The following is a 26,438-nucleotide window of genomic DNA, read 5'->3' as shown; positions in this document are numbered from 1 at the left end:
AGAGTTTGAATTCATGAATCATTTTCAAGTGGCAGACAATTCAAGGCTGATTGTAATGAGTAAAGTTAGCACCTGTTTGTGGTGAGATGGCAATATCTTCTTAAATTACCACTGCTTCAAAGCCATCTTGGTTTTATCCTGCTGTTTTTCACCTGTTTGTATCACAGTTGTCACTTGGGTCTTGGCTTCCCCCTGTCTGTGGTAAGATAACCAGAGAGCAATCTGAGCCCATACCTTTGAAAAAGCTGATTTACTGCAGGTGAATAGAAATGCAATATTGGAGTATAGGAATCTCCTGAAGATGACCCATGGTAAAGTATCTCATGCTGTGATGTTAGGTGGCTGTTGGACAGCTGGTCTAAGATGGATTTCCTGCAATCTGACCACATGTGTAGGTTTTGTTCTCAGGGGCATTTGAACCTGCATGTCCACAGGAAAGTTGCTGTTGTGGCAAACAGTGAATTTTTCTTTTACACCAATGTCTGTTTTTCCTGACCTTTGGGCAGAACACTGTGTTTTTATTGTTTACAGCAGAGTTACAGGGTGAATCACAAGGTGTGAAACAATCTCTGGGAGAGGGGCTTGCACCCTCATTCCAGTTTTCCTGCTGGCCTTAGTGGGCTCCTGTGAAGTTTTAGGCAACTGACCCGCAACTAAACTTATAGCTGACCCACGGCACATCAAAAATGGAATCCCTCAGCCCAACCCACATAACCACGGTGCCTGCACGGTACGGGGTGTGTGTTGTATTCCCCAGTACCAAGTATTGCTCTATTGTTATCAGAAATATTTGTTTCAATAGTCCTCCAGGAAAAGCCCTGCAATTCCAGGCTTAGGGCTTGACAGAAGACCACGCATAAGCTAAACTCCTAGTCCTCAAAACCCCTGAATTTTTGTAAAAGGCTCTGGAATGTACAGTGAACCCTGACTTCCATGAGGTATTTCTATCATCATGATTGCTTACTGCACCAAACGATCAAGAAATGCTTGGCTATTCTTGATCGATGCTCATGATAAACTCAGTGGGTTTTAATTTTTTTTAAAATTTCAGGACTAATTATCTGACAACCTGCTGCCAGAATTTCTGGTGTTTGGCTGCCGCAGTAATTTGTGTTGGATTAAACTTTGGGTTTGAATGTTTATCAGGGGTAATGGACATTGATTTTATTGCTGTCAGCTCCTGTACTTATTGCACAGTGGAAGACAATGAAGATCAGGTCGAGCTTCACTGTTGGTGGGTGAGTTTGAGAGTTGTCAGTGATACTGGAAGAGTCAAGTTCCAGATCCCAGCCTGTGCTTTTCCAGAGCTTCATCTCCTATACAAGTACTTGTGCTCTTAGTGGTTTTCTTACTAACTTAGTGATTAGCAACTTAAGAAAAAAAAATTTCATAGGCACTCCATTATTTTGAAACATGCATCTAATTAGCACTCTTTAATTACTGAAATTGGTGATATACTTTATCTGTACTGTCATCTCCACTAATTATCAACTATTGATCAATGTGAATATTGTAAGGTGTAGTAATAAGGACAAATGTTGCCCACATAGCTCCCTAGCTGTAACTCACCACACCCTTACCAGTGGAGCTACCTCATGAGGGTACGGTGGAGGTAACTCTTGGAAGCAAAGGGCTGCCTGCAATTTTGTTCCCAAGGCAGGTCAGCCCCCCTGCACTCAAATCCCCGAGGGTATTTGGGTGAAGCTGCTCCCTGCTTTGGTCAGTGCTGTGCAGGCACGCCCCGGGGTTTGACTCCTGCCCTGTTTGCTTCCCGCAGCCGTAGTCCACTGGCACCCTGAACCCCTCCATGTTTTGCAAGCCCCAGGGTGAATGGACTCTTTGCACCTGTATTTGTTTTTCCTAGCTTGGAGCGCCTGCAGAGTGGCAAGGCAGGGTAAAGACTGAAGACTAAAAACAAATGAGATCTAAAGGAGGGGGTGCCCAGACAACACAGGACAAGATAAACGCGTGTGCACTGAAGGAACAGGAGCGACCTTGCTTTCCACACCACACCACTCCAGCCAGAGTCATTTAAAACCAAACACAGCCAGCTGAGAAAAAAAATTTATTAGAAACTGTTAAACACTACACAAAACTAAACTTTAGAGGTTTTTTTCAGTAGACAGCACTCCAGGCTACATACACAGTACTGTGGACTTTGGCCAGCCACTGTGCTCGTACGGTATATCTTTAGGATGAGACATTCAAGCAGCATGCACAGTGAGAAAGGGGAAGGGGTGCAAGGAAAACCCTTTTGATTTGCATAAGTTCACAGAAGGTACAACTCTTGTAATTGTTTCCCACAAGGCGGTCTGGCTTGAAGGAATCACCACTACCCTGGAGGCACAAGGGGGCCCAGCTCCCCCCTCTGCCCCCAGTGCTGGGGCACGTTGGGGCTTTTCAGTAGAAGGTGTTTCAATAAATGGAAGTACATCTTTCATCCTACTGCAACACAACCAGGATTCCGAGGCTGCCGAACTCCCCTTGTCAGGCAGCCGCACCAGCAGAGGCCTTGCTGCTTTTCAGGAGAAACAGGAGCAGAGTCTACAGATTAAGGCAATGCATTTCTTTAATTCAACATAGAAATTGTAACAAACTGCGTATTTTCTGATAAATTCAGAAGTATTTAATTGTAAAAAATAAAGTTACTGATCACATGCTACTCTATCTGCTATTTTTCATTAGGTATTGACATACAGTGGAGCATCACTATAGTCACTGCCCCAACAACGTGGCAGCCAGTGACAGCTTCTCTTCCACCCAGGAGCTGCAAAAGAAAAATCTAAGGACCCCTCCCTTCTCCCAGTTCAAATCCTCCCTTGTTTCTTCCCACCTTCCCCAATTTCCACCTCTCTTCCAAAAGAGGAAAAAGAACCCTTGAAAGACTTATCTGGCTCCTGAAATGAGCTTCATAGCAAGGCTCAACTGTATAGACTAGAAAAAGATATAAAAAGTAATTAAAATCCAAAAATCCAGAGAAGGAAAATGTAATAAAGTACGCATGGCGTGATAAACCAGGATACACATAGCAATTTGCTACATTATTCAAAAAGTGCTAACCAATTTTAGCTTAAAATAGTTAGAGAGATCTTACAAATTGCTATCATAAGTGTAAAACTGAGTATATTGAAAAGACTAAAACCTGACTTGACTGTAGAAAATGTATTATTTGTTTCTAATTTACATAGCATTTGTATTTAGGCACACAAAAATAAATATAGACAATCAAATGCTTCATTAAGTCTGCAGAAAGTTATAGTTAAAACCAAGCAATCAACAAACATCACGTTTTTACATCTCTCTCTACATACACCACGTGTGTACACAGGGGTGGATATCCCTTATGTCATCCTCAAGCCTCTGTAAAAGTTACTTAGAGGGTGAGACTGTTTTCTGCCAAACCCAGGTAATTTGGGAACTACTGGCTACAAAGAGAGAATTTCTCAGAAAACTCAACGGATACTTTCTGTTAAAATGTTTTATTCCTGCTTCCGGGCCAGGAGGCTTTGGGCTGGAGCCAACACCAAAGGCTGCTATGGCACAACAGGGCTGGAGGTTAGTGGCAAGATTTTAATAGCACTGTGTAAGAGCAAGGAACGAATCCGAGCAAGGCTGCTTTGAGAAGGATCTCCAGCTGTTCTTTCGCCAAGGAGCCCATGGTGATCTCACTATTCCAGCAACCCTCGCTGCTGCTGCCTCGGTAGAACTGGTTTTACCTGAGGTGTAAGCTTTCCCCAGGCACACTCAGTGACCCGCAGCTGTTTTTAGAATGCTTGTGGTACCTCCAACAACCTCTCTGTGGTGCTCAGGGAAGCAGGAAGACATTTGGCTCACCACAGCAGTCTGGTGATTCATACCACAGTCTCCAATTAATGGAGAAGAGTATGATGCAGCTGAGATTGGCACAACTGGGAGTCTCTGGTCAACTGGGAACCTAACAGTAAATTCCAGCTTTTTTGATTTTACTTGAAGAAGAAACTTTTCTGTTTCTGAACATCTAGATTTTGTACACTAATTTCCAGCTAGCCTAAGGCCACAGCCTGAACTGAGGTTATCAGTGTGTGGTGATTGAGGGCTTTCAACACGTAAAAATTATTCAAGTTATCCCACTATCTTGAAACAAACCGAAGAACATCACAAACAATACCAAGCAGCATAATTTTTATTTGGTGTTACAAGAGCTGTGCAGCACCCAATGCTTTTGGGCACCATGTTTTACTGTTTATGACTTTTCTTTCTGAAATCTAAACAGTTGTGTTCAGACAACTCTGTGCTTTTTTAATATACACACATTGTGATCCCTGCATTCAGCCTGTCCAGTTAACACTAGAAATACTTGTCAAGGCAATTAATTATTTAATCTTTGCTATAATTAGGGAGCAATCAAAAGAAAAAAATTACTTTAATCTGACTGATCACATGTACTGTACATACCTGTTCCAAACCCAATGTACTCCATTTCTAAGTTAATGCACTCTCTTATTCAAGTCAAAATGCTGTACATCTAAGTATCCACACAATCGTACATTCCTAATGATTCTCCTTTACACCTTTATTCTTTAGAAATCTGTTTTTAAAAAGGCATAAAGAAGTTGCCCTGCAGATCTATATTTCTTTAGAACAAAACATTATACACTACCTTGAAAAATAATTTTATCAAAACCAAATTCAAATCACTGTCATGTACAATTTTCAGTTAACTCTTCACATTGAAATTGCACTTTGCAGATAGAATAAAACTAAAAAATGAAAACATTCTATTTCCTTTCACAGGAGACTGCCTCTTCAAGATTTTTCTTCCGTGAATGCTTGTATTTGTCTACATACGCTTTCACTAGATTTGCCACTTTTGCAGAATTAACTTCTCCACTCTTGCTATGACAAACCTGCAACAGTTTAAAGAACAAAAATGTTTCAAACATTTCCATTGATTTGCCACAGTCCCACATCATTCATTTATTTCCTGACACTTCTGTTTCTTCCATCCCAAGCAAAACATATTTTAAAACCCCTAATACTTTTTGATTGCTGCCCAAACACTTCTGAATTCAACTCTTCCACACAATAGCCAGGTTCTATTCTGAGAAGCCAAAGAAAGCTCTTGTGGATGGAGAAAGAAGAAAGGTATTTTTGCCTCTACCTCTCCCCCCTTTCCAGCAGCTATAAGCCATTCCCACAAAAACAAGAGACCCAGCCCCCAAAGCTTGTCCCAGGAGAAATGTGTGCAGCTTGGATTGCTGCAGCAGCTTACTTTATCTACAGCTTTCCGCACAATTTCTTTGTATTCCTCCTTAGTGATATCTTTGTTTTGGTAGAAAGGTTTAATCGCGAGCTTGACCTCTTGTGCTGCTTTTTCTTGAATTAACAATTTCTGAAGAGAAAACAAACTTGAGCATTGTATTTCACTGCCTATGTAACTTTATCAATCACAAGTTAAACTTTACAGGAAAAAGGTTGCTACAGAAGATGAGAAAACCACCCCCCACACACACTCACACATTTCAGCTCCCATGGGAGCTGCCTGTGCTCTGCTAAGAACACAACGTTTTCCCACAGCAATTCAAGTAATATTCATAATAGTGCTGCTTTAAAGAAGACTACATTAAAAAGAGTCAGAGGCAAATCTGTGTCCTATGGCTGCTACAAAAATATTACATACATGATGGTATGGAGTATGTTACACTAAAGGGTTATTGTCATAACTTGCTTTTTTTAGTATATCAAAATGCATTTCTATAAAAATTAAAATGTATATGTTTTAATGTAAACATATAAACAGTGTCTCTATAAATATATGCTGAACTTTGAACTTGCCTGGTCCTTCTTGGAGCTATCTGCACTGGCTTCCACTGTTACACTTGCTTTGTTTTCTCCCAGTTTTACAGCTGCATTAGAGCTCTTCATGTGACCTGATGACGACGCATTACCCGAATTTGGTCCCTGAACTGTTCCCACGTTTCCCATGACTGCTGCTGGAGCAGGCAAAGCTGGAGCACTCATGCTGTTACTTACATGAGAAGCATTTGGAATACCCTGTTTTAAAAAGTTATCAGTAGTTAATACATCATTCTGCTATACTGCAATGTGCCTTTCTAGGAGCCTCAGCTGCTCTAGAACAAGCACAAATGCTGCATGCTTTGGTTCATTACCTGATTTCCACACTGCCCATTATTATGGAAGGTACACACATTACATTAGATCTACTCAAAGAGAAAAACAAAAAGAAAAGCTTGAGAAGTAAACCATCTTCCATGTCACCACAGTGGCTGCCATTTTCTAGCTCTGATCCCAGTAATAAAATACCCTGCAAACAGGCATGGAGGGGTGTTAGTACAGGGGGAAGGAAGTTTATGGCTGCAGAATCAATCTGATTTACAAAACAGGGCTGTGATAAGTAAACATTTTCTAAAAAAAAATCAGCACCTACAAATACATGCAAAAGATGCCTAAAGCCACAACTGCATTCCTGCACCATAATGATGCTGCTTTGAAAGCATTTATTTTCATGTTTGCTATCAGCTTGAACTTGCAAATATAAATACACAGGCAAGAGATAGAACGCTGGCTGAAGTACCAGGATCTGTTTTTCAGGAAAAACCATTTCTGGCCATTTCCAAACATCACCAAAAGGCACTGTACATACTTTGGAACTGAGAAATTAAGTAGCTCTCAGACTTCAGCTAGAGGCCATTTTTAGCAAAAGCCCAGAACATCCTCCTGACATGTTTCTGGCAGGCTACACTAAACACTGCTTTTTGGCAGGTCATCACAATTACTCTTTACACATCTGCATTTATCTAGATGGAAAATAATGAAACAGGAATCTGAGCTCTCTGGAAAGGATCAGAGAAATGGAGCTGTTATAGTCAGTGTACTAATGCTCACCAGTGTGCTCTCTTCACTTCCCTTTCAACAGGAAGGACAGGTGGTGTCCTGCAGTACTCAGTCATTTCTACTGTGCTCTCACTGAGGGGTTGTTGAATGAAAGCTCAAAGGAAAAGCAGCAGCAGCTGCAAGAGCATTCAGGTTCAGAGACACCAGTCCACAAAAGCAGGTAAGAGCAGGTAACTGCGTTTTGCAGCAATACACAATCTTTACAGAAACAAATTTATTGCTGCTTTAGATACTCATTCCAGAGGTCTGAAGCCTATGTTCTGACTTCTTACATTTTTGGAGGTTAAATGTACTGGATTTCCAATTGTGGAAATATTTGAATTCAGACAGGAGGCATTAATTAAATCAACAAGCAGTCTACCAGGATTTTAGTTCCAGCAGTACCAGCTGGTTTACTTTGCAGTGTATTAAGTTATTTCATATAGCCTGTAACCCCACTCAGTATTTCCCACAGCACTCAACTCTCCTTGTTCTAAGTTAATGCATATGAACAGATGACAGCAGTGAAAAGTGAGAACAATGCAGGCCATTTAGCAGTTCACTTCAGATCTTTAGAGATAATACATGAAAACAGAGGGTTAGAAATCATTTGTTCACTTTTTCAACCTGGAATGTAGGGGAAAGTAGTTTAGGTTAGAACAGGCAGCAGCAAAAGAAAAGCACAAACCACAGTCAACTCCTGAAGAACCCTTTACTTATCATAAATGCAGCTTTACATCTTCTTGCGGGGCCATGGGTTCTCCTCCAAGTTGTTCATATTCCTTTCCTTGATGTAAAAGCTCATAATATGTGTATGTGAGGAGCTCTTGTGTATGTGAGGAGCTCACATACACAAGAGTTGTTTTAAAGATATCTATAGAGCCATGAAAAGATGGTCTGACCTGCCCTAAGCATGGTAGAGTCCTTTTGAAACTGGAGAAATAACATGGGAGTTAGATCTCAAACAGGGCATGCAAAACCAGGAGAATCAGGTAAGAAGGGAGAAGTAAAAAACACTAAAGAGGCCTCAGAAATTATTAATAAAAAGGCTCAAAAGATTAAACAGAATAAAAAATGTGTGTGGGGGAAAGCCACTGAGATGGTGACAGCTGGAGAATGGAAGTGTGGAACAAATGGGTGCCATGCAGTACTTGGCAATTTTCCTCTGCTGATAGACCTCCATGGGATGAGAACTACAACACAGAAGTTCAGATCACTTCCTACATGCTGCTGAAAGGGTATTCAAGCATTTCCTAAAATGCTTAAAAATCAGGTTTGGAATGAGAAAATTTAGATTTGGAAGCAGGTCACTTCTAAGATAAAAAGGATAATGGACAACACTGATGAAATTTGCCAGTGTTCATTACCACTGAAACCCAGTTACGATGTTTTACGTTGTTATTATTTAAAAGCTGCAGTCTCATGAACAACCCACATGCTCATGGATGCTTCCACTTCAAATTTGGTGGGGGGTGGAAGAAAACGGGCAAGAGAGAAAGAAACTGCAAGTATAGATTTATGGTATTCAAGATAAAGAATTAATTCACCACTGTTCTTGCCATGGCTTCTGATAAAGCATACCTGCAATTGTTTTCCATCTTGCTGTGAAGCAATGTAGTTGACTTGTTGAGATGGTGGGGGTGGAGGTGGAGGCGGAGGTAATCCCTGAGAAATATTTGTGGGAGCAGCTACCTGTATGAGAGGCACTCCGGTGGGGAGATGCATGGGCATTGGAGGGTGGATGCTGAAAGGATTTTGTTGCATATTCATCAAGGGAGGATGGACACCCACTGGATATGGGAAGATATTCATAGGTTGGTGCTGTGCATTCACTTGTGGCATTACATTCATTTGTTGCTGCATCATATTTATTGGTAACTGAGAACCATCACTTTGCTGGTTGCCTTGGTCTTTGAGGTTTGGATCTGCCAAAACAAAAAGCAGACAGTATATCAAGAAGAAGAATTCTGTATTTCATAAAGCAAAAGGGAAGACAGATGTCTAAACTCTTAATTAAAGATGGATTATCAAAAAGCTTTCTATAATCTGAGTATTTTCAAGATATTGCACAGTATTCACCACCATACATGCCATGAAATCAAATGATAGCTTCCAAGTTTAAAAAGTCTAGGTTATTATGAAAGCCTGTGTTTTGAATTTGTTTTCTCTGTTTGTTCCCATAACACAGCCAATAATTATTTCATCACAATGAAACTGCAATTTTTCACCAAAGAGCAGGAAGACAACATAATTTACCCAGTTCTGCAACTGCAGGTTACTCACAATCAGCAAGTTTGTTCCCCTTTGCCCAATTCACACACACTCACTGTACAGTTCTGATAATTACAGAAATACTGTGCTGGGATTTTTCACACAGAGCAATAAGTCATCCTCAAACCATTTAAGAAATATTCATATTCGGAAAGAGTTGTTCAAAGACCCTGTAATGGTACAACAGGTAAAACCTAGAAGCAAAAATAACCTCTTGGGGTAGCACTTCTTAAACAAATTACTTTGATATCCCATCTTTTGTTCAAGAGAAGCTAGAAAGTTAAAATCTAGACACAAGCAGCAAGCCCTCCAAAAGAAATTAGTGTGGAGAAATGATTGATAGGCTCCAATTTAGACATCCTTCCTTTGAATCCCTTCCTTGAGGAACCTTGTTGTCCAATACACAGGGATCGCAACCTAAGGCCTTACATGTCAGACCAAATCCTCATTTTTAAAGATAATGGGGTAACAGAATCACTGAGAATGGAAGGGACCTATTGATACTCCCTGGTCCAGCCTCCCTGCTCAAGCAGGGTCAGCAAAAGCAGGTTGCCCTGGAGGACATAATGATGCCAACCTTGCCTGTTTTATCCAGTTGAGAGATTGTTGTACTATGCTCAGCTGAATTCAGGTTCCAAGAGTGAGTAACAGCATGATTGTTCCTGAACTATATGAAGAAGTCTTTGAATCACCAAATGCTTTCAGTTACAGGTTTGGTAAGTTTTCCCTGTGGCAGACAGAAGGGTGACAATGTTGCCTCAAAACTAGGAGGCCACTGATGCAGTTATCCCTGAGAAGAAGGAGAAAACTGCTGGTACATGGGATAAAAATGGATAAAAATGAAAGTCAAAACAAGGAGAGAGTGCAAGAGTGCAAGTGTAGTTGTCTTCAGAAATGGATTTCATAGTTCTTGAATTCAATTCACATCTATCTTTAAAGATTATTAATCAGGGCATTAATGATTTGTGGATGACTTTTTAACTACTCAGAATCAATCTCATCCACAGTTCAGTAAACTTACTTTCTACCAAAAAGTTTATTTCTGTCAGGCCAGCTGTCTTTTAGATATAAAAACCCCTCAAAAACTGATTTAGACCTACATATACATTTTAGAGGAATTTTAATACTGAAATACAGTAAAAACAGTGGTTTTGTATTTATAAATTACCCTAGATTTTTAAAAAGCATTTAAATAGGACTATGCTTATCTAGGAGCAAGATAAACATCAACATGCTGCTTTGTCACCTCTAAAATCTGCCATGTGGGCCGGCACAGGCAAATTCATGTCTTTCTGAAAGGAATTAGCCTTCTAAAGTTGTGCAGATGCTAAAAGTAACCATGAAGATATGCCTTCTCTTCAGCCAAATCAGTTTACTTCAGCAGCACTCTTCAGATGCACAGTCCTTAAATCCAAACTTGGACTTTATGGACAACAAGGAAGCCATCAAAATAAATGAAATCGCCCAACTCCACACCTTTACCCCTCCATATTGCAATAAGAGTATGGATTCACCCCAAATTATTTTTTAAAGAACTAATCAGCAGATCAGATGACAGGACAATGTGACAGGATTTTGCTCAGCTACTGCATCTGTGACTAAGCTATTATATTTCAAAACTATTAATACCTTGTTCAGGTGTCTCCTCTTCTTGTCTCATTCCCCATCCAGACTGTGGGCTTGATGAATTGCGTCCCCTTCTCGAGTAATAATTCTGCACATCAGCAGGTAAGGTCTTCCTCACAGCCCAGCTGGATGCAGATGTCCACCCAGACCTGTCAGCGGGTGTATCGAATGAATACTCCTGTTCATTCTTACGCTTGTATGGCTGCTGTTCTGAGAACCTTGAAGCTTCATTCCCAGAACCATTTGAGTTCCCTGAGAGAGGTTTTCTGTTTTGCCAGTGATTTTCACTCTGGTCTCCATACATGAAACGGCCACGGCCACCTCGACCTCTCCCTCGATTCGGAATCCAACCTGAACCGAAGTTTTTATTCCAAGACTGTCCGGCACTGTCATGCTCTTCCCAGTGTGGTTTCTCTCTCTCTCTGTTCCTGACTTCAGGAACAGAGTTTATCCTCTCCATAACCCAATCTGGACAATCATTCTTCTGCTTATCTGAAGAACATTGATCATCATTGTTTTTTTCTGTATTATCCTTCTCTCTTTTAGGATTTTCATTCTGTTTCTCTTGATCAGTTCTCCTGTATCGATCATTTCCTCTGGGACTCCTCCAGCTGTCATTGGCCCACCTCTCCTTCCATCGAGGTGAATGACTTTCTCTCTCATTTCTAGAGAAGGAAGAACCTTTACTTCTAGTCCTAGATCGTGATCTTGATCTAGAGCGTGACTGTGACCTGGACCGCCTCCTATTTCTTCTTTCTCTGTCACGATCTCTTCTTTGATCTCTATCACTGCTTCGAGACCTAGATTTTCGCCTTGGAGATGAATCCTTAGTCCTTGATCGAGAAGATGATCTCCTGCTTTCCCTGACAGTTTCCCTTTTGGGAGATCGAGATGGTGTTTTTTTCTCATCTCTGAGTGTGTCTCTCTTTGGAGAGCAAGATAAGGATCTCCTTCCCTCCCTCACAGTTATCTTCTTGGGTGATCGTGAGCTCCTGTCTCCAGTTGTCTCCCTTTTAGGTGATGGTGACTGAGACTTCCTGCCCTCTCTCCCAGAAGGAGACCAAGTTGTCGATGGAGAGTGAAATCTAGATCTTCTAGTTCGAGCCTTTTTCTCTTTTTTGAGCTCTGGCTGGCACTCTCTTTCTTGAGGAGCAGTTTCATCTTTTTCATCAGAACCTGATGCAGAGTTTCCCATGTCACACTGTAAGGAGTTCACTTCTCCTTGCTCTGTAGTTTCAGATGGTGGTAACTGCTCAATCTTAGGTTCATTCTGGTCACTGCAAAATGAGTCACAGTCCATTGGTATCATTTCATTGTCATCTTCACCAAAATGTTTATGTTCAGCATTTACTGGGGGTGACTCTGAAGTTCCACCCTCTTCACTTTCTGAAATGGTGTTCTCTTTTAGGGGTTGTTCTGATGTACTGACCATAGAAACACTGTGTATTAATGCATCTGGTTCTTCATCTTGAACAGGTTTTATATTTGCACAGTCTACTACTGGTTTTAGTTCAGTCTCAGAATGATCTGTTTCCATGGTTTCAGGATGCTCAGGCAATTCACTTCTGGGGCTCTCTAATGGCTGATCTTTTCCCAAAGGTTCCAGATGTTCCAACAATTCATTTTCTGGACTACCTATGGGTTGATCTACTTTTATCAAAGTTTCTACGTTCTCCATTAATTCTTCTTGAGGACTACCTGATGTCTGATCTACTTCTTCAGAAGTTGCATGGTCACATGCATCATCTTTGGGACTAGCTACTGTTCCCTCTTGTTCAAGAGTATTTTCACCATTGTCCTGATTGGCAAGATCTGCATTTTTTTCAGTGATATCTTTTACTTCAAATTCCTGACTTTCACTTCCTAAAGATAGTACTGGGGGTTCTTGGAGAGAAAAACTTACATCTGCATTGCTTGAAGTATCTTCATCTCTGTCACATTCTCCTGTAGTTTCCTCGATTTCTGCATGCTCACTACAGCTTTCCAATCCATTAGCAGATTCCATTTCTACATTATTCTTCTGTGGGTGGCTTGCATTATTGCTTTCATTATCTGACTGGTGGTCTTTATCTAACGTTAGGACTGCTTCAGGCTCAGCAACATCATCATCATCTACTGAGTCACAGGGTGATTTTTCAGAACGAGCAGAACTTCTCAGTTTCTTCTTAACTGCAGGTGTTTGTTGTTTACCTGCTCTTTTAGACTTGCGTTTTGGAGGAGCATTCTCTGCTTCGGAATGGGTTGTATTCAGAGATGGGTTATTGCTGTCAGGGGCACTGCAAGCAGAACTGCTTGATCGGGGGGAGCTCCGAGACTGACTCAAAGCCTCGTTTTTGCTGTTTCGTGCAGACCTTCTTGTAGGAGTAGTAGTAACTGATTTCCTCCTACTTCCTCTAGTGCCAGATGAACCAGAAGCTTCCTTTTTCTCTTCTCCTTCTTGGGTACATGCAACAGCATATCCTTTGCCTAAAGATTCTAATAAAAACAGAAGACATTAAGATTTGATAATCACCATTTATCTGAATATATCTAAGAACATAAAAGGGCCTTCTGCAGTGTAACAGATATCCTCAAATAACATAATTTAAAATTTAGTATGAAATACTGCCACAGCTTTTTTCTTTTTTAGATGAAGCATGGTTGTTTTAAAGAACAGAAACAAGGTAAAGTGACACATCAGACATCTGAAAGCACACAGTGCTGGCATGGCTACATGGACAGTGATAGCATGCACAGTGAAACTGTTATTGACACAGCTGCTCAAAGAGAGTCAGCATTTAAGCTGTTAGAAAAGTAATGAAATCACACAACACTATTAGCATATAGCAGTTCCTGTCACTGTAACACAGGCCTGTTGATAGTAAAGCTCAGACTAGAGAAAAGGACACTCTCCAATGGCCATCAGTGGATGATCACATGTGCAGCAATCGATCGCACACAGCAATGACAGTGCAAAGTTATTCACCAGTAACAGGGCAAACTGAACTTAAACTCTGCCACATCACCCAAGGTACCTGCTGCCTACAATACATCAAAAAAACAAAAGCTCTACGAACAATGACTAAGGCACACCTAGCAAGCAGCTCAGCTCTCGTGTTGATACTGCATTAATTTCATGTCATCTACCATTCAACAAAAGTCTTTTCAGGGAAGCTAAGGGTTATATTCACTGCACAGGGAAGACTGCACTGTCAGTACCTATGGAAGCTTCTGGTGGACAGCTCAGGAATTAAAGATTAATTATCATTAAGTAAATATACTTGAATGTAATACTTCGGAACTAAATTGATTTCTTGGGATATCCATTAATTTGTTTCACATTTTGTGTAGATTTCAGGAAGCATCAAGAACGTGGTGTTTAAATGAACTATTTTACAGCTTTACTTTCATACACAAATAGTGCAAACTAAGAAAGATTTATTGCTATTGATTTTACAATGAATCTCACATCACAAACATGTAATTTTAACTCTGTACATTATTTCCCATGCTTTTGCTACACTAATATATTTGTCTAATATATTCACAAACAGATTTTATAAAAGATTGGAATAAGAAAAGTAGGTAACAGCAAAAAAGCCTCTTTCTACCACTTACTACTTTGTTAGCAGGACAAAACCCTATTACTATATTAAATGCAAACAATAATCTCAGAGAATGTATTCCATAACCACCTTGCTAGCCTTTAAAAGAGCACAGGACTTTAATCACATCCTCTCACCTTCCTTGCAAACACACAATAATTTGCTTGAACATGAAAAAAATACCATAGTGGTTCTGGGTTTTGCATGTCCAATGATCAAGTAACCACTTGAGAAAATGAAAACCAACATCAACTGTATAAAATGTACCATGTATTTAAACGAAAATAACATGATGGTGAAGAACTTCCAAAGGAATTTCAGGTGACTGACACTATTTTGGCCATCTACTCTAAAAGTCTCACCAATCATTTTGTTACAAAGTGACTTCACAGTGGTTAAGCAGCAATCTCAGCAACAGGTGGCTGTCTCAGACTAATTATGTCTTCAAACCTATTACAACAGCCAGGAAATCAAGTCAGATGTTACATGATATTTCAAATTTCAGTATCTGTGATCATTTTCTTCAAGGGAGAAGAACTCATCTTGCAATAATAAAAATAACCCAGCAGAATACAAGTGGAATGTGGGAATCTGGACAGAATTAAAAGGCAAGTTATTTTTCTAGCATATTCAAAATCTACATGTGAAGCACAACTCCCTTTTTAGCATGCCCTACTACTTGTAAATTTTAACACAAAAGCTTCACAAGCTTTGGACTTAGACCAAATAAAAGGCATTTCAGCTCACTGACTCTTTACTGAAAAGTATTTAAATCACACAAAAACTGCATAATGCCAGCATAAACCATAGTGGTGTTTATAGATTCACTAATGCATTTTTAGGTCAAGTTACTAAAAAAGACTATTTAATGGTAACAGACTACGAAAACTGCATCAGCTACAGGGATGATTGATTCAGACACTACAGTTATATGGTCATCACTGATAGTTGTATGCCTCCTTGTACAACCCTGGAAGCTACTGTCAGCTGTTACTCTGATGCAAAGCTGTACACCTTAAGTGTGACCAAAAGTTGAGAGAAGTATAAAAAGAAAACAAAAACTGCTTATGCTATGATCTTTCAGGCACAATTTAGTAAGAAATGCAAGGACCAGTTTGCATCCTTTTTTAAATGCATCTATTTTCTTCATTCTCCTTTTCTCCACCTTTTAAAAATTCCTTATATATATATATATTTGCCATGCATTTCTAACAGTATTCAGATTAGGTTTCTCTTTACCTTTGTCTTTACCTTTTCTTATGCATGTCATTCTTTTACTCAGATGCTATATAAAAACTGAAAGGGGAAGGAACACTCACTCAACAGAATGGGACTAAAATCCTCAAGGGACATCTTCATATCCACCACCCTCTGGTTTTACTATGAAATTTTAAGACTCTTAGTTCCTGTATACTCCTTATCAATAGGAAGTCTTTAAATAAAATGTGATGACTTAAAACTCCGAATCTTAAAACACTGTAGTATGTTGGCACTAATCTTAAAATTCAATCTTTGTCCACAGTACAAGTATCAATATTCTAATCAAGACAAGCGACAAAATTCTGTTCTAAATACAAATTTTTAATGCTTCTGGTGCATCCTAACAAAAAAGCCTGACTATAGAAGTAGAAAGGCAGACAGGGAAGTCAAGAGGTACAAGCTAACATGGATACTACTACAAGCAAAATGGTTAAGGATCAGTTACATTGCACTGTCAAACATCAGAGACCTGAGGAAGCAATCTATCCATTTTTCACTGGGAAATGTGGAGGTGAAATACCTGCCTTTAAAAAGAATTAAAAGTATGAATGCAACTTTTTCATGATCCTTCTACTGCTTAATTCCTTTGGGCAATTTACCTCCACACAATTTTTGAAAGCCAGGAGACCCAAATCTGTCCTATCTCTTTGCCTAGTAGATAAGTGAAAGTGGTGTGACTCCTAATTCAAAGAAGGTATTAACTCCAGCCTTAAGAAACAGGACTCCTTTGTTTCCACTCCTTTGAACTTGTGCAGCTTTTTGGAAGAGAAACTACATGCTTGCTGACTATGGAGACAGAGGCTGTTAAAGTAACTGGAGGAAGGCAACTCCTTCCTTGTCTTGCCTTCTGCTGCTTTCCTGACAGACCAGGGAGCTCAGTACTTTTGCAAGGTTTTGCCCTGTAGGGCTTGCAGGCAAACTGAAAGAGATCCATACACTTCACTGCTTACTGACTGATGTTCTTCTCTGCCAGAGAAGTTTGTCCCTCACGCTGCACAAGATACCTCTGAAATATGCCATTCATAATGCATCAAAATAAGAATTATCCTTGAACAATGGAAAATTGAGAAAGAAGAGCATGAATGGAAAAAATGTTGCAATTAGGAATGGAATTAAGTTACTAAAAAACTTATTAATTTAATCTTCAAAAGAATAAGTTATACCATCTTTGGGGTGGATGATTCATGTTCTGTATTGCAATTCCAGAAATTAAGTAGCTGACTTTGAAATAGTACCAGACTGCATCAAAACAAATTTTTTTCCCTGTTAAGTGTAACTACCTGTTTGATTTCTGATAATTATATTTTAACAATATTCCACATGAGCTATAAATAAAACTTACAAAAAAAAAGTTTACCAAAGTTTTCGAAAGGCCTGATATTTGTTGGAAGAACTCTTCCAGCCACCGCAGAAGAAGTAAGAAGAAAGGTCTCAGCTTCAGCACCATAAGATATTAAAGGAACACTGCAAAATAAAAGCAAAAGCAGTAATATTAGTTGTTTTATCTGTTTGCAGCAAGTCTTGGAAACAATGCACAAAACCAAAAACACATTTGGTAACTACAACTCTTTCAACTTCATCACAGCTGGAGGGAAACACAAAGCTGATAGTGAACAAAACTTTCCTTGTCATATTTAATTTCAGGTTAATTTTACTGCCTGATCTATTAAAACTGTTTGAACAAGGTACATTATGTTAAAGCAATGTACATCTGGCTTTCCTTAAAGTCAAACATAGAACAGTGATAGCCAGTACTGGAAATAAGGGTCTGAGTACTGATTTAGTATTTCAGCAGAACAACAACCTTTCCTGCAGAAAAATGAGAAATAGTCTATATTAGAAAGGGCTCCTTTTCTTTTTATCATACAAAAAAAGAAATATATACTTATTCAGACTCCCTCAGTAAACCTTGGGAAAAACAGAGTTTAGCTAGAAATCTACAATTTTTGCATCATCACTGAATTGGAATGAAATTTCTCCTACGAAAATGTACATGTAATAAATTTAAATTTATTATTTCAATCCTAGATGCATTTTTTAAATTATAATTTTAAAACTCTTCAATTGCTATTTTAACTTTAGTCTTTGTTTTATACGAAAGACAGCAATGATATGTAGTGAAATTATGATCATAGAACCAATTTCTTATTGTGTTTTTTTTAAATCAGTTATTTTTATTGTTCTGCTTTATACTCACAAAAATATCCTTAGGGCATGTTTTAACACACATCTGCTCTTTGACAAAAAAAAACACCATAGAATTATTTTATGTTCTCTGTTTCACTTGATACAAGTCCTGGTTAGCTCTTCTTAGATGCAAATGGGATTTTTTCATAAATGATTACAGAAAAAGTGACAGAACTTTTTTTAGTGACAGACTACCCTATGAAAGTAGGGTACAGGGTGGTGTGGGGAATCAGAACCAGACTGATGTCAAAGCAAACATAGTCTGATATCTAGGGACAGAAATAATTTTAAAAGCTCATTGAATATTAGCTTCCAAATAGAAAATATATTCAAACTCATATATATGTGAAAAGGTGACGTATTAGACGCACAAGCCAATTACTGTGTTTGTCAAAAAGGTATCAAAAAAGTATTAGGCATACAGAAAAAAATCTATTGACATAAAAACACCAGGTAGCAAATACACAAAAATTTTACAAGTTAAATGCAAACACTATTTAGTTTCATGAAAATTATATTCTATCCAAAGAGCAATTTGAACTAATCAAACTCCAAACTTGAAATAGGAAGATCCGCAATGAATCCAGAACACAGACCTTTCAACTCTAGCAATCACAGATGAACAGGACAATTCCAGTTCTTGTCTCTTCTGTCTGATCCCTGCATTGACATCTGTGAATTCTGTACTGAAAGACAAATTTCATACAAGAAGTTATAAAAAGTAACTTTGTACTACGATAATTTTGTATTTCAGTAATTGCTCCTACCAATGACTTTATTTTAACAGTATTAGAATTCTCAACAGTCATGATTAAACTGTGCACTGGTTATTGCTTAGAGGAAAAACAGAGTCACAGCAAACATAAAAGAAATCCTAAATAAACAAAGCAGATGGAATGGAAAATAGATGAAATGTGTCTGCTGGAGAGCAAAAGGTTGGAGACACTTTACATCCTTGACAAATAAATACTGTTGCATGCATGGCAAAAAGTTCATCTTTTCAAGAATGTCAAAACCATACAGACATAGTACCTTTTTATTAGGCCATATTATCAAAATAATATTCTTTTAGACTGTTCTTTTTCTTCCATCTATTCAATGAACAATTTTTATACACCCATTCTTAAGTATTAGGCTTAATTATTATTTTGCTTAATGCAAAGTTGCTTCATGGATGTTCAAAGTACTCCTCTTGGAATCAAAGAACAACAACAAAGAAGATTGTTTCTGATACAAACCAGGACATTTACTGTTAGCTGTTTTGGTAGCTGCTGTTGTAATAACAGGGCTAAGCCTTTCCTACCCAAGGCTACAATTCAGCAGGGAATTAAACATGAACTAAAAATAGAACTCTTACTAAATCAATGACATTAAAATGCTCTAGTGTGTGCTTCTGATGCTGAACACATGACAGAAATGGGGGTGTGCCCTTAACAGCACTCAATTTTAAATGTTTGTGTTTATATTTTAACTGCTCTTTGTCAATGAATTAATACTCTGGCAATCTACAAAATATGTCAAGGCAGTATTTATACAGGTAGGAGTAGCAGGAACTTCGGAATCTACAATATAGAAACCCATCAATTTATACAAAGCACTATTACACACTAACCTGTCATTTCTACAGCTAAAAAAGGATTCTTCACTGCTACCACCAGCCAGAAGTGTGCTGAAGAAATTAGTCCTGATGCACTCATTCCAGCAGGTCTGTCTTCCGGGCTACACAAAAAATAAATTATGAGTTAAAAGACATTCAAAATAAAATAATTAACACTAAATACATGAAGATGCACTGAAATTAAATTAGCAAGACTTTAGCTCATAAAAAGCAGACACCATAACAGCGCCAAAGGTATATGCAGAGATTTGCAGTTACAGCAAACAAATTTTCTCTATTCAGTCTATAATTTTTCAAAAACTGCATTTTGCAGATAAACTTTATATTTTATATAAAGCAAAATCTTTAGTGCCCCACAGAAATTATGAATAAATAAGCCTGATGTTCAATATTGCACAATTCTGCTACCTAATGCACAACAGTAAGTACAACTTGAGCACCCTCACACCCCTGCACAGCAGTTTCCCAAATGTTTTGTTTCGAGTAACTAAGAAAACCTAATGAGGGCAGCTGGGATTTTCCTTTGCCCTCAGGTAGAATTGTGGAATTGAAGATTGTCTGGTGTGTCTGCTGCTGGGCACTGCGCAGGCTGCAGGGGAAAAATCAAGAAACAAACCCCAACAACAAATCACCAGTAGTCCTCCAGATACTCTTCCCACACTAACATAGACCTACACTGATTCATTTTTGTCACAGCACCTAAAGGGCTCGTACCACCTCAAAACTAAAACTTGCCTGTTCATTCCCTATGACTGGTATTTTAAAAGAGGAATTTTGAATACTCCATAATTTTAATTCAACAAAATGAAAAATAAACTTTGTACGGGGTTGTATAAGAATACATGTCTCAATATGAAGTCATTATCCATATGCTCCATCAAACTTTGGCACAGAGAGCTGCTTTTGCTGGGACCATGCCCTATTTTGTCAGTGTACAAATTTTAGGTTTTGCCTAAAAAACAGTTGGGTTTAAGTTTTATTTTAAGAATAATATATATTTTGAACATTAACCTTTCTCTCTCCAATTACAAAAGCTATCCAGATGTTCCACAAATGTCCTTATGAAGTAGTTGCTAGTACATCATGGCTTTTTAAAAAATTTTGAATATTTCTTGGATAACTGAGTCCCATGCCTCCTCCTGAAGGTTTTTAATGGTTCTACTTCTGTTTATGCACTTTTTTTGCTACAAGTACTATTTGAGACATTAATGCTATTAAACACTTCACCATAAATCAGTGAAATTAAAAATGAAAGCATTCCCCAATCATTAGGTCACATTAGTGGCTGATCTACCATTAAGCACTTTCTTTCCAGTTCAAAGCCCCTTGAACGCAGTGAAAGGTACTTTAAGTTTGCAGGGCAACAGAACCCAAATATCCAAATACCTGACTTAGAAGGGGCAAACTGGAGTTAACAACATCCCTGACAACTGTGGTGTAATGAGCACCAAACAGAAGTCACAGCTCAGGCTGTGACCTGCTGAAAACAGACAGGTTGTGCCCTACTACATGAAACAAAGCAGTGAACAAAACAAGGAGTTGAACATAGCTTTTCATCCAAATATTCAAACTTCAGGTAAGACAGAATGATGGCAAATGATGGCATTTACACTTCAGAATTAAATTTATGGCCTAAACCTTTTTCACGAACATTCATTTACAGGTACAACTCAGAGTAAGAAAGCACTGATCAAAAATTTGTGTGTCAGAGACACAGAGTATTTCAGAAAGGAGGGATGGCAGAAATCAAACAAGAGAGCCTTTACAGCTCCTTATAAATCTGGCATCTGGTGATCCTGTGTTTATAGGCTAAGATTTATGAACAGGAAACCTGGAAACAGAAACCTTCTTAACAGAAATCTCACATTAAAAAATCCCAACTTCATGCAAACCATAATGTCTATGGCAGATTCATATAAATTACTTGGTTGATTATGTCTATATGTTCTATTGAAAATAAGTAAAACCTTCATATAATGGTGCTTGGTTGACAGCTTGTACATGAAACCATCATCCTTTGGTGAAGATGGATGAAAATAGGGGTCAGGATCTTATAATGTAACATCCTAATCTAAATGAAATGTATTTACCACCACAAAACTAAGTTTAATCTGAGAAAGAAGCTCATATAACCTAGCACTATGTTTTAATTACTTTAAGACAAAAAGAGACAAAACAAAAAAGTTGGAATCATAAAAAAACTAACGAATAGAAGTTAACCTTGAAAATAAGCAGGAAGATAGTCTTAAAAATGCTCTATCAAAAGAAAGCATTTACAAATATTTCATTATCAGAACCAACCTTGTTTATCTTCACAGAGAAAGCTTTCTTGTTTTGTTTGCCATACAAAATACTACCTGTGGAACAAGGAACAAAACTTTGATCTTCGCTTTAGCATATTAGTTCTTGATTGTTCATCAAAATCATTAATGCAATAGGATGTTAACAAAATGTATATCTTGAGAGCATTTACAATGTTTACCTGCAAACTGAGCAAAATGAAAATGCACACACCTTCACAATAGCTTTTTAGATATCAAGCAGTTTTTACCTCTTCAAATATTTGCATAATTTCCTAAGTTATGAATAGATTTATCAAACAACTTTTATTGAATAAGCCCCTCAGAATAACAACCCCAGAACACAGCTAAGTGCTGCTTGTGTTTGAACTCTCACCAAAAAACTTCTGTGAATAAAAGCTAGTCATTAGCTGTTCCCCAGCTGCCTGGTGCAGAAAATTACTTCAGGCTGAAACCACATCCACTTGACTTGTGACTGAAATTGCAGAGAAAATCTTCCAGTAATATAAAAACAGGGGCTTCACATACTGCAATTCTGTTCTAGAAGTTCCTCACTTCTACTACTTGGAATTTAGGTTTTACATACAAATGTAAGCAGTTTTGAAAATTAAATTGGCTTATCAAGTAAAGATATTCTGGAGTTCCTTAATAAAACAGAGCAATTCTGGCAAACATCAACTTACTGTATTTTTTCTTCACAATTCTGCTTAATTTTATTGTTACTGGCCCTCTGTCTGGACATACAGTTCTTCTGCAAGATCAAAAAAAGACATTAAAAAGGCAACTTCTAGGTACATCCAAACAAAATCCTCTCCTATTTGAAGGTATCTTTATTTCATGCACATTAACCAAGTTCTAACTGATTCAAAACCCGAACTTGCATCATGAATTTTGTCTTCCATATATTAAAAGACACAGTGCTTCAAACAGCTTAGACAGAAAAGAAGAAAACCAATTTATACAAAAATGAATATCCTGCATTAAATCAGAATGCTCAGTTTTGTTTGATTTCATGGCAACCTGTGAAAGATGTTATAACCTGCTTCCTTTTAAGAACATCAGTCAGTGTTGATTCAGAGTGGTGAATCTAATTTGCTTATGAGTTACAAAGTGTAATTTACCTTCAGTTATCTTTGCTGTAGTAAAGTCTGCTTCACATTAAACCTCAAGAACTCTTTTTCATCCATTCCAATAAACACTGACTTTAGATAAGCACTATTTAGCAAAATTCATCGGTGTAATCTTGAGCTGCCCCTTATACAATGCAGCAAATGTTACAAGATAAAGTTTTCCAAAACAGGAATGTTATTTCCATATAACAACAACAGAAATGTTTCCTCTCAAGCTTGCTAGAATAAAATCAGTTGATTACAACTATGTTTTACAGAAGAGGAAGATCACCAGTGCTTATGATAACCGTCAAGAAAAGTGGATGTTTGTTTAGATAAACAAACAAAAATATTTATATTGTTAAAATTTGATGTAGCTATACTTCAATTTAATGTAAAATTTGTCAGATTTGCTTGAAAAATGCAACTTTTATGGAGTTTAATGCAAGAAATACATTGCTCTTTACTTCTTCCTTGCTATTTTAATGATCCAAGTGGGAATTACAGCAATGATAAAAGTAAAATTAAACTATCACTCGTGAAAATTATCTTACTTTAAAATAAAAATAATTTCATAAAATTTTCAGATTGTATATGTTAAACCAGTTGATTTTATCCATTTCAAATATTCCAGTTCAAATGCTTGAAATTACACAGATGACCAACCTCACAGAACTTCTCATCTTCACATGGCTGTAAGTTTCCTTATTGTAGGCACAGTTTTCCTCTTCATCCTTCCTCCTTAGCGGTTTTGTAACCTGCACCTGTGTTGTAAAATAGAGTCAATTCAATCTAGAATGTCATGGCACTTGGGCTTTAAATTCATATGAAGCCTCTTCAGGTCTATATAGAAGTTAAGCTCAAACAAAAGGACTAGAAAACATTTCAAATCTTCTTTGACTTCTCAGTTTGGAGACTTTTTTCATTTGTTTTTCATAAAATAGAAAAACCTACACCTCGATATGTTTTTGACAGTGCCTGAGATGCATACTAAGTTCACAGGACCAAGGAAGCCCTGAACATTCAGACTGCCATGGCAAGTGTCTCAGAGCTACACACTAGTTTCCATTAAGAATCTATAAGCTAAGTTTTTTAAAACTAAGTTGGTTGTTCAGAGCACACAAGGTTAACCTTGGGAAAAATGTTAAACTACCACTCAACTTAATATGCTTCCTCATAATTAAAACACACCCAATTTTCTTCTAGAGTAAAATAACTGACATATTTTATACAACAGTGAGTTTTTTCCACAGCTCAAAAACACTGAGAGCAATACGACTTTTATTTCATACTGTGAAGTTGCTTCAATGGCTATATTGCAATTGTTTGCACTAGAAACTTTGTCTTTCTTCATTCCCAAAATCTGGCTTTTTATGTAACCCCTTAATGTATTAGCATTCTGATTCTGAATATCACAAAGAGAAAGCTGCTAGTCCCCTGATAGCACCACTGATGATGCTGACCACTCTGTCTGCATATCTTGGTACACATTCCATCTACTCCTATGGCTCCAGTGGCTCTTTTTCAGAGAAGGACATTGTTCTCTGCCCACCTGTTTACACTGCAGCTCTGTGAACAGATAATCTTTCAAACTGTATTTTGATACAGCCTTTTCCAAATGTAAACTTCAGTTTATCCTATTTCAACTGCTTCCTTGACTCTTCAGAAATAAAGAAGACAGAATATGCAAGCACGGCTTCCTATGAGAAGGAAGCATCTCTAGTTGCCAGCACAGCTCCTTTACAGGTGACTGCCTGAGCCTTGAGAAGCACAAGGAATGAGTAGTGGAAGCCTCTTTTCTAAATGTCACAAAGTGCAAGACCAGCAGCTTATGAACTACTTATAAGCATAATTTCATCACAAAGTTTCCAAACTGTACATGGAATTACCAGCATCTTTCTATATGCATTTTTAAGATCAACTATCAGAAGAGGTTTTTGCCTACTTGATAAACTACTCTCCATATCACTATTTTTAAGAATTCAGAGCTGAAAAAAATCAGATTTGGGTTGAACAATGTGTAACATTGATTCTTCTTGTCTTCATGTGTTTTTGTCTGAGAATTGGAGGCTGTGAACACAGAAGATTCACCCCAGCTAAAAAAAAAAAAAAAAGGCCAATATTGCATGATAATTGGTATATCAGTTGTTTACAAAACCTAGTTTAAAAAACACTTTGAGACCAATTACTATACTTCTATTCTTGGATGTATCATGAATGCTCAAAGACACTAGAAATTAGCAACAGCAGCTTTATGATTATTATTATTATTATTATGGTAAATACTTGCTCTGAAAAAATAATTAAGAATAATTCCTAGATTCAACTATGTAATAGAAACATTGAAACAGCAACTACTTTGTTAGGAAAGCTTATTTAACACAACACATTTCATTTTGTATGAATAAAAGGCTGCAGCATAACTTGGACGTTCCTACAATGGAAGTTATTTAAGAAAATAGGTCTGGAACATACCTTGATCTGCTTATCCAATGAATCCAGTCTGCACACTGCTTGAAATGGTCTGCGATCAATAGGACATGAAGCCTGGGTCTGCAAAAGTATTTTCCTTATTACAAACTTGGTAATGAGCAAAAAGAAGCCACAATTTTCTACATTTTATTCGCTATTATAGCAGCTTACAGAAGCACACAAAATCCCAGCTTGTTCACAGTGAGAATGCATTTGGACATGTAATCCATACACTCAGTATTTTGTTTCATATAAGCAGATTGCTCTTTCAGTAAAAATCCAAAGAAAACAAGAATGTAACCCAGAAGTTGTGTTTGAAAAAGGAAAAGGTTTTAATGCATTTTACATCTACTTACCTTCATTTTTGCTTTTAAAATTCCTTTTAGGTAAACGATTTTATACCAATGTGTCCTGATTTTTGCTGGGATAAACCTGATTTTTCTTTGTAGCTGGTACACTGCTTTGAATTCTATGTAAGGTTAATGTTGATAACACACTGAAAAGAGTAACAACATGCAAAGTCCTCTACATTTTGTATTGTTCTAACATTTTATTTCTTAATTTGATTTTCAATAGGAATTTTGTTGCCTTGTGCATCCACCAAAACATAAAACTGGTAAGGCCAAAAGCAAACAGTGCTTCTAACACATCTCTTTTTGCTGCAGTCAGCAGACAACAGATTACCACACGTAACACATCTAAAGCTTTATAGATCGATTTTCAAGAAAAGGGAACTGAAGGCTATTTTACCCTACTGTTTGATGGAAATAGGGATTTATTGTTTTTCCCTGATCACCTAAATGCTCTCTTGTTGAGGCTGCACTAAAACACACACAGAACAGTAACATGTTATTAACCATGGAAAAGAAAAATTTCAGCTGAAGCTCCACCCAAGTGGATCATGAAGTGAATCAACTTCAAGAAAAATCCACATTGGGTATTAACAATTGCTGTGAGAGAACCCTTTATTCCTTTTAATTTCAGACGTGTTTGCTGTAGGGCGTGGTTCTTTGTTTGGTTTAGGGGTTTTGTCATCATTACACCTTCCACACCCACCTTAAATTCCACTGGCCTTCAGAGGTTCAGTTCAACACTTATAAAACAAAATAAAAAACCAGGACACACACCCAGTCTCCAG

The 26,438-nt window shown here is 37.8% G+C and overlaps 1 protein-coding gene across 2 annotated transcripts in view; it reads right to left on the bottom strand.

The window, feature by feature from the left end:
• Positions 1 to 2,046: 2,046 nt before the first annotated feature.
• The window catches only part of SCAF11 (SR-related CTD associated factor 11), a 51,507-nt gene continuing 27,115 nt past the window's right edge, over positions 2,047 to 26,438 (bottom strand). For both annotated transcript variants that reach the window (XM_063396587.1, XM_063396589.1), the window contains exons 4-15: positions 25,304 to 25,381; positions 23,495 to 23,592; positions 22,403 to 22,470; positions 21,721 to 21,776; positions 19,414 to 19,520; positions 18,398 to 18,487; positions 16,972 to 17,078; positions 10,774 to 13,245; positions 8,455 to 8,798; positions 5,815 to 6,033; positions 5,252 to 5,371; positions 2,047 to 4,886 (exon numbers count right to left, since the gene is read on the bottom strand). In XM_063396587.1, coding sequence (XP_063252657.1) covers positions 4,758 to 4,886; positions 5,252 to 5,371; positions 5,815 to 6,033; positions 8,455 to 8,798; positions 10,774 to 13,245; positions 16,972 to 17,078; positions 18,398 to 18,487; positions 19,414 to 19,520; positions 21,721 to 21,776; positions 22,403 to 22,470; positions 23,495 to 23,592; positions 25,304 to 25,381 — 3,888 coding nt within the window. In that variant the 3' untranslated portion in view covers positions 2,047 to 4,757. The remainder of the gene's footprint in view (positions 4,887 to 5,251; positions 5,372 to 5,814; positions 6,034 to 8,454; positions 8,799 to 10,773; positions 13,246 to 16,971; positions 17,079 to 18,397; positions 18,488 to 19,413; positions 19,521 to 21,720; positions 21,777 to 22,402; positions 22,471 to 23,494; positions 23,593 to 25,303; positions 25,382 to 26,438) is intronic.

This window comes from Prinia subflava, chromosome 4, assembly GCF_021018805.1.
Source record: "Prinia subflava isolate CZ2003 ecotype Zambia chromosome 4, Cam_Psub_1.2, whole genome shotgun sequence".
Taxonomy (NCBI): domain Eukaryota; kingdom Metazoa; phylum Chordata; class Aves; order Passeriformes; family Cisticolidae; genus Prinia; species Prinia subflava.
This window is presented reverse-complemented; position numbering and strand designations above follow the sequence as displayed.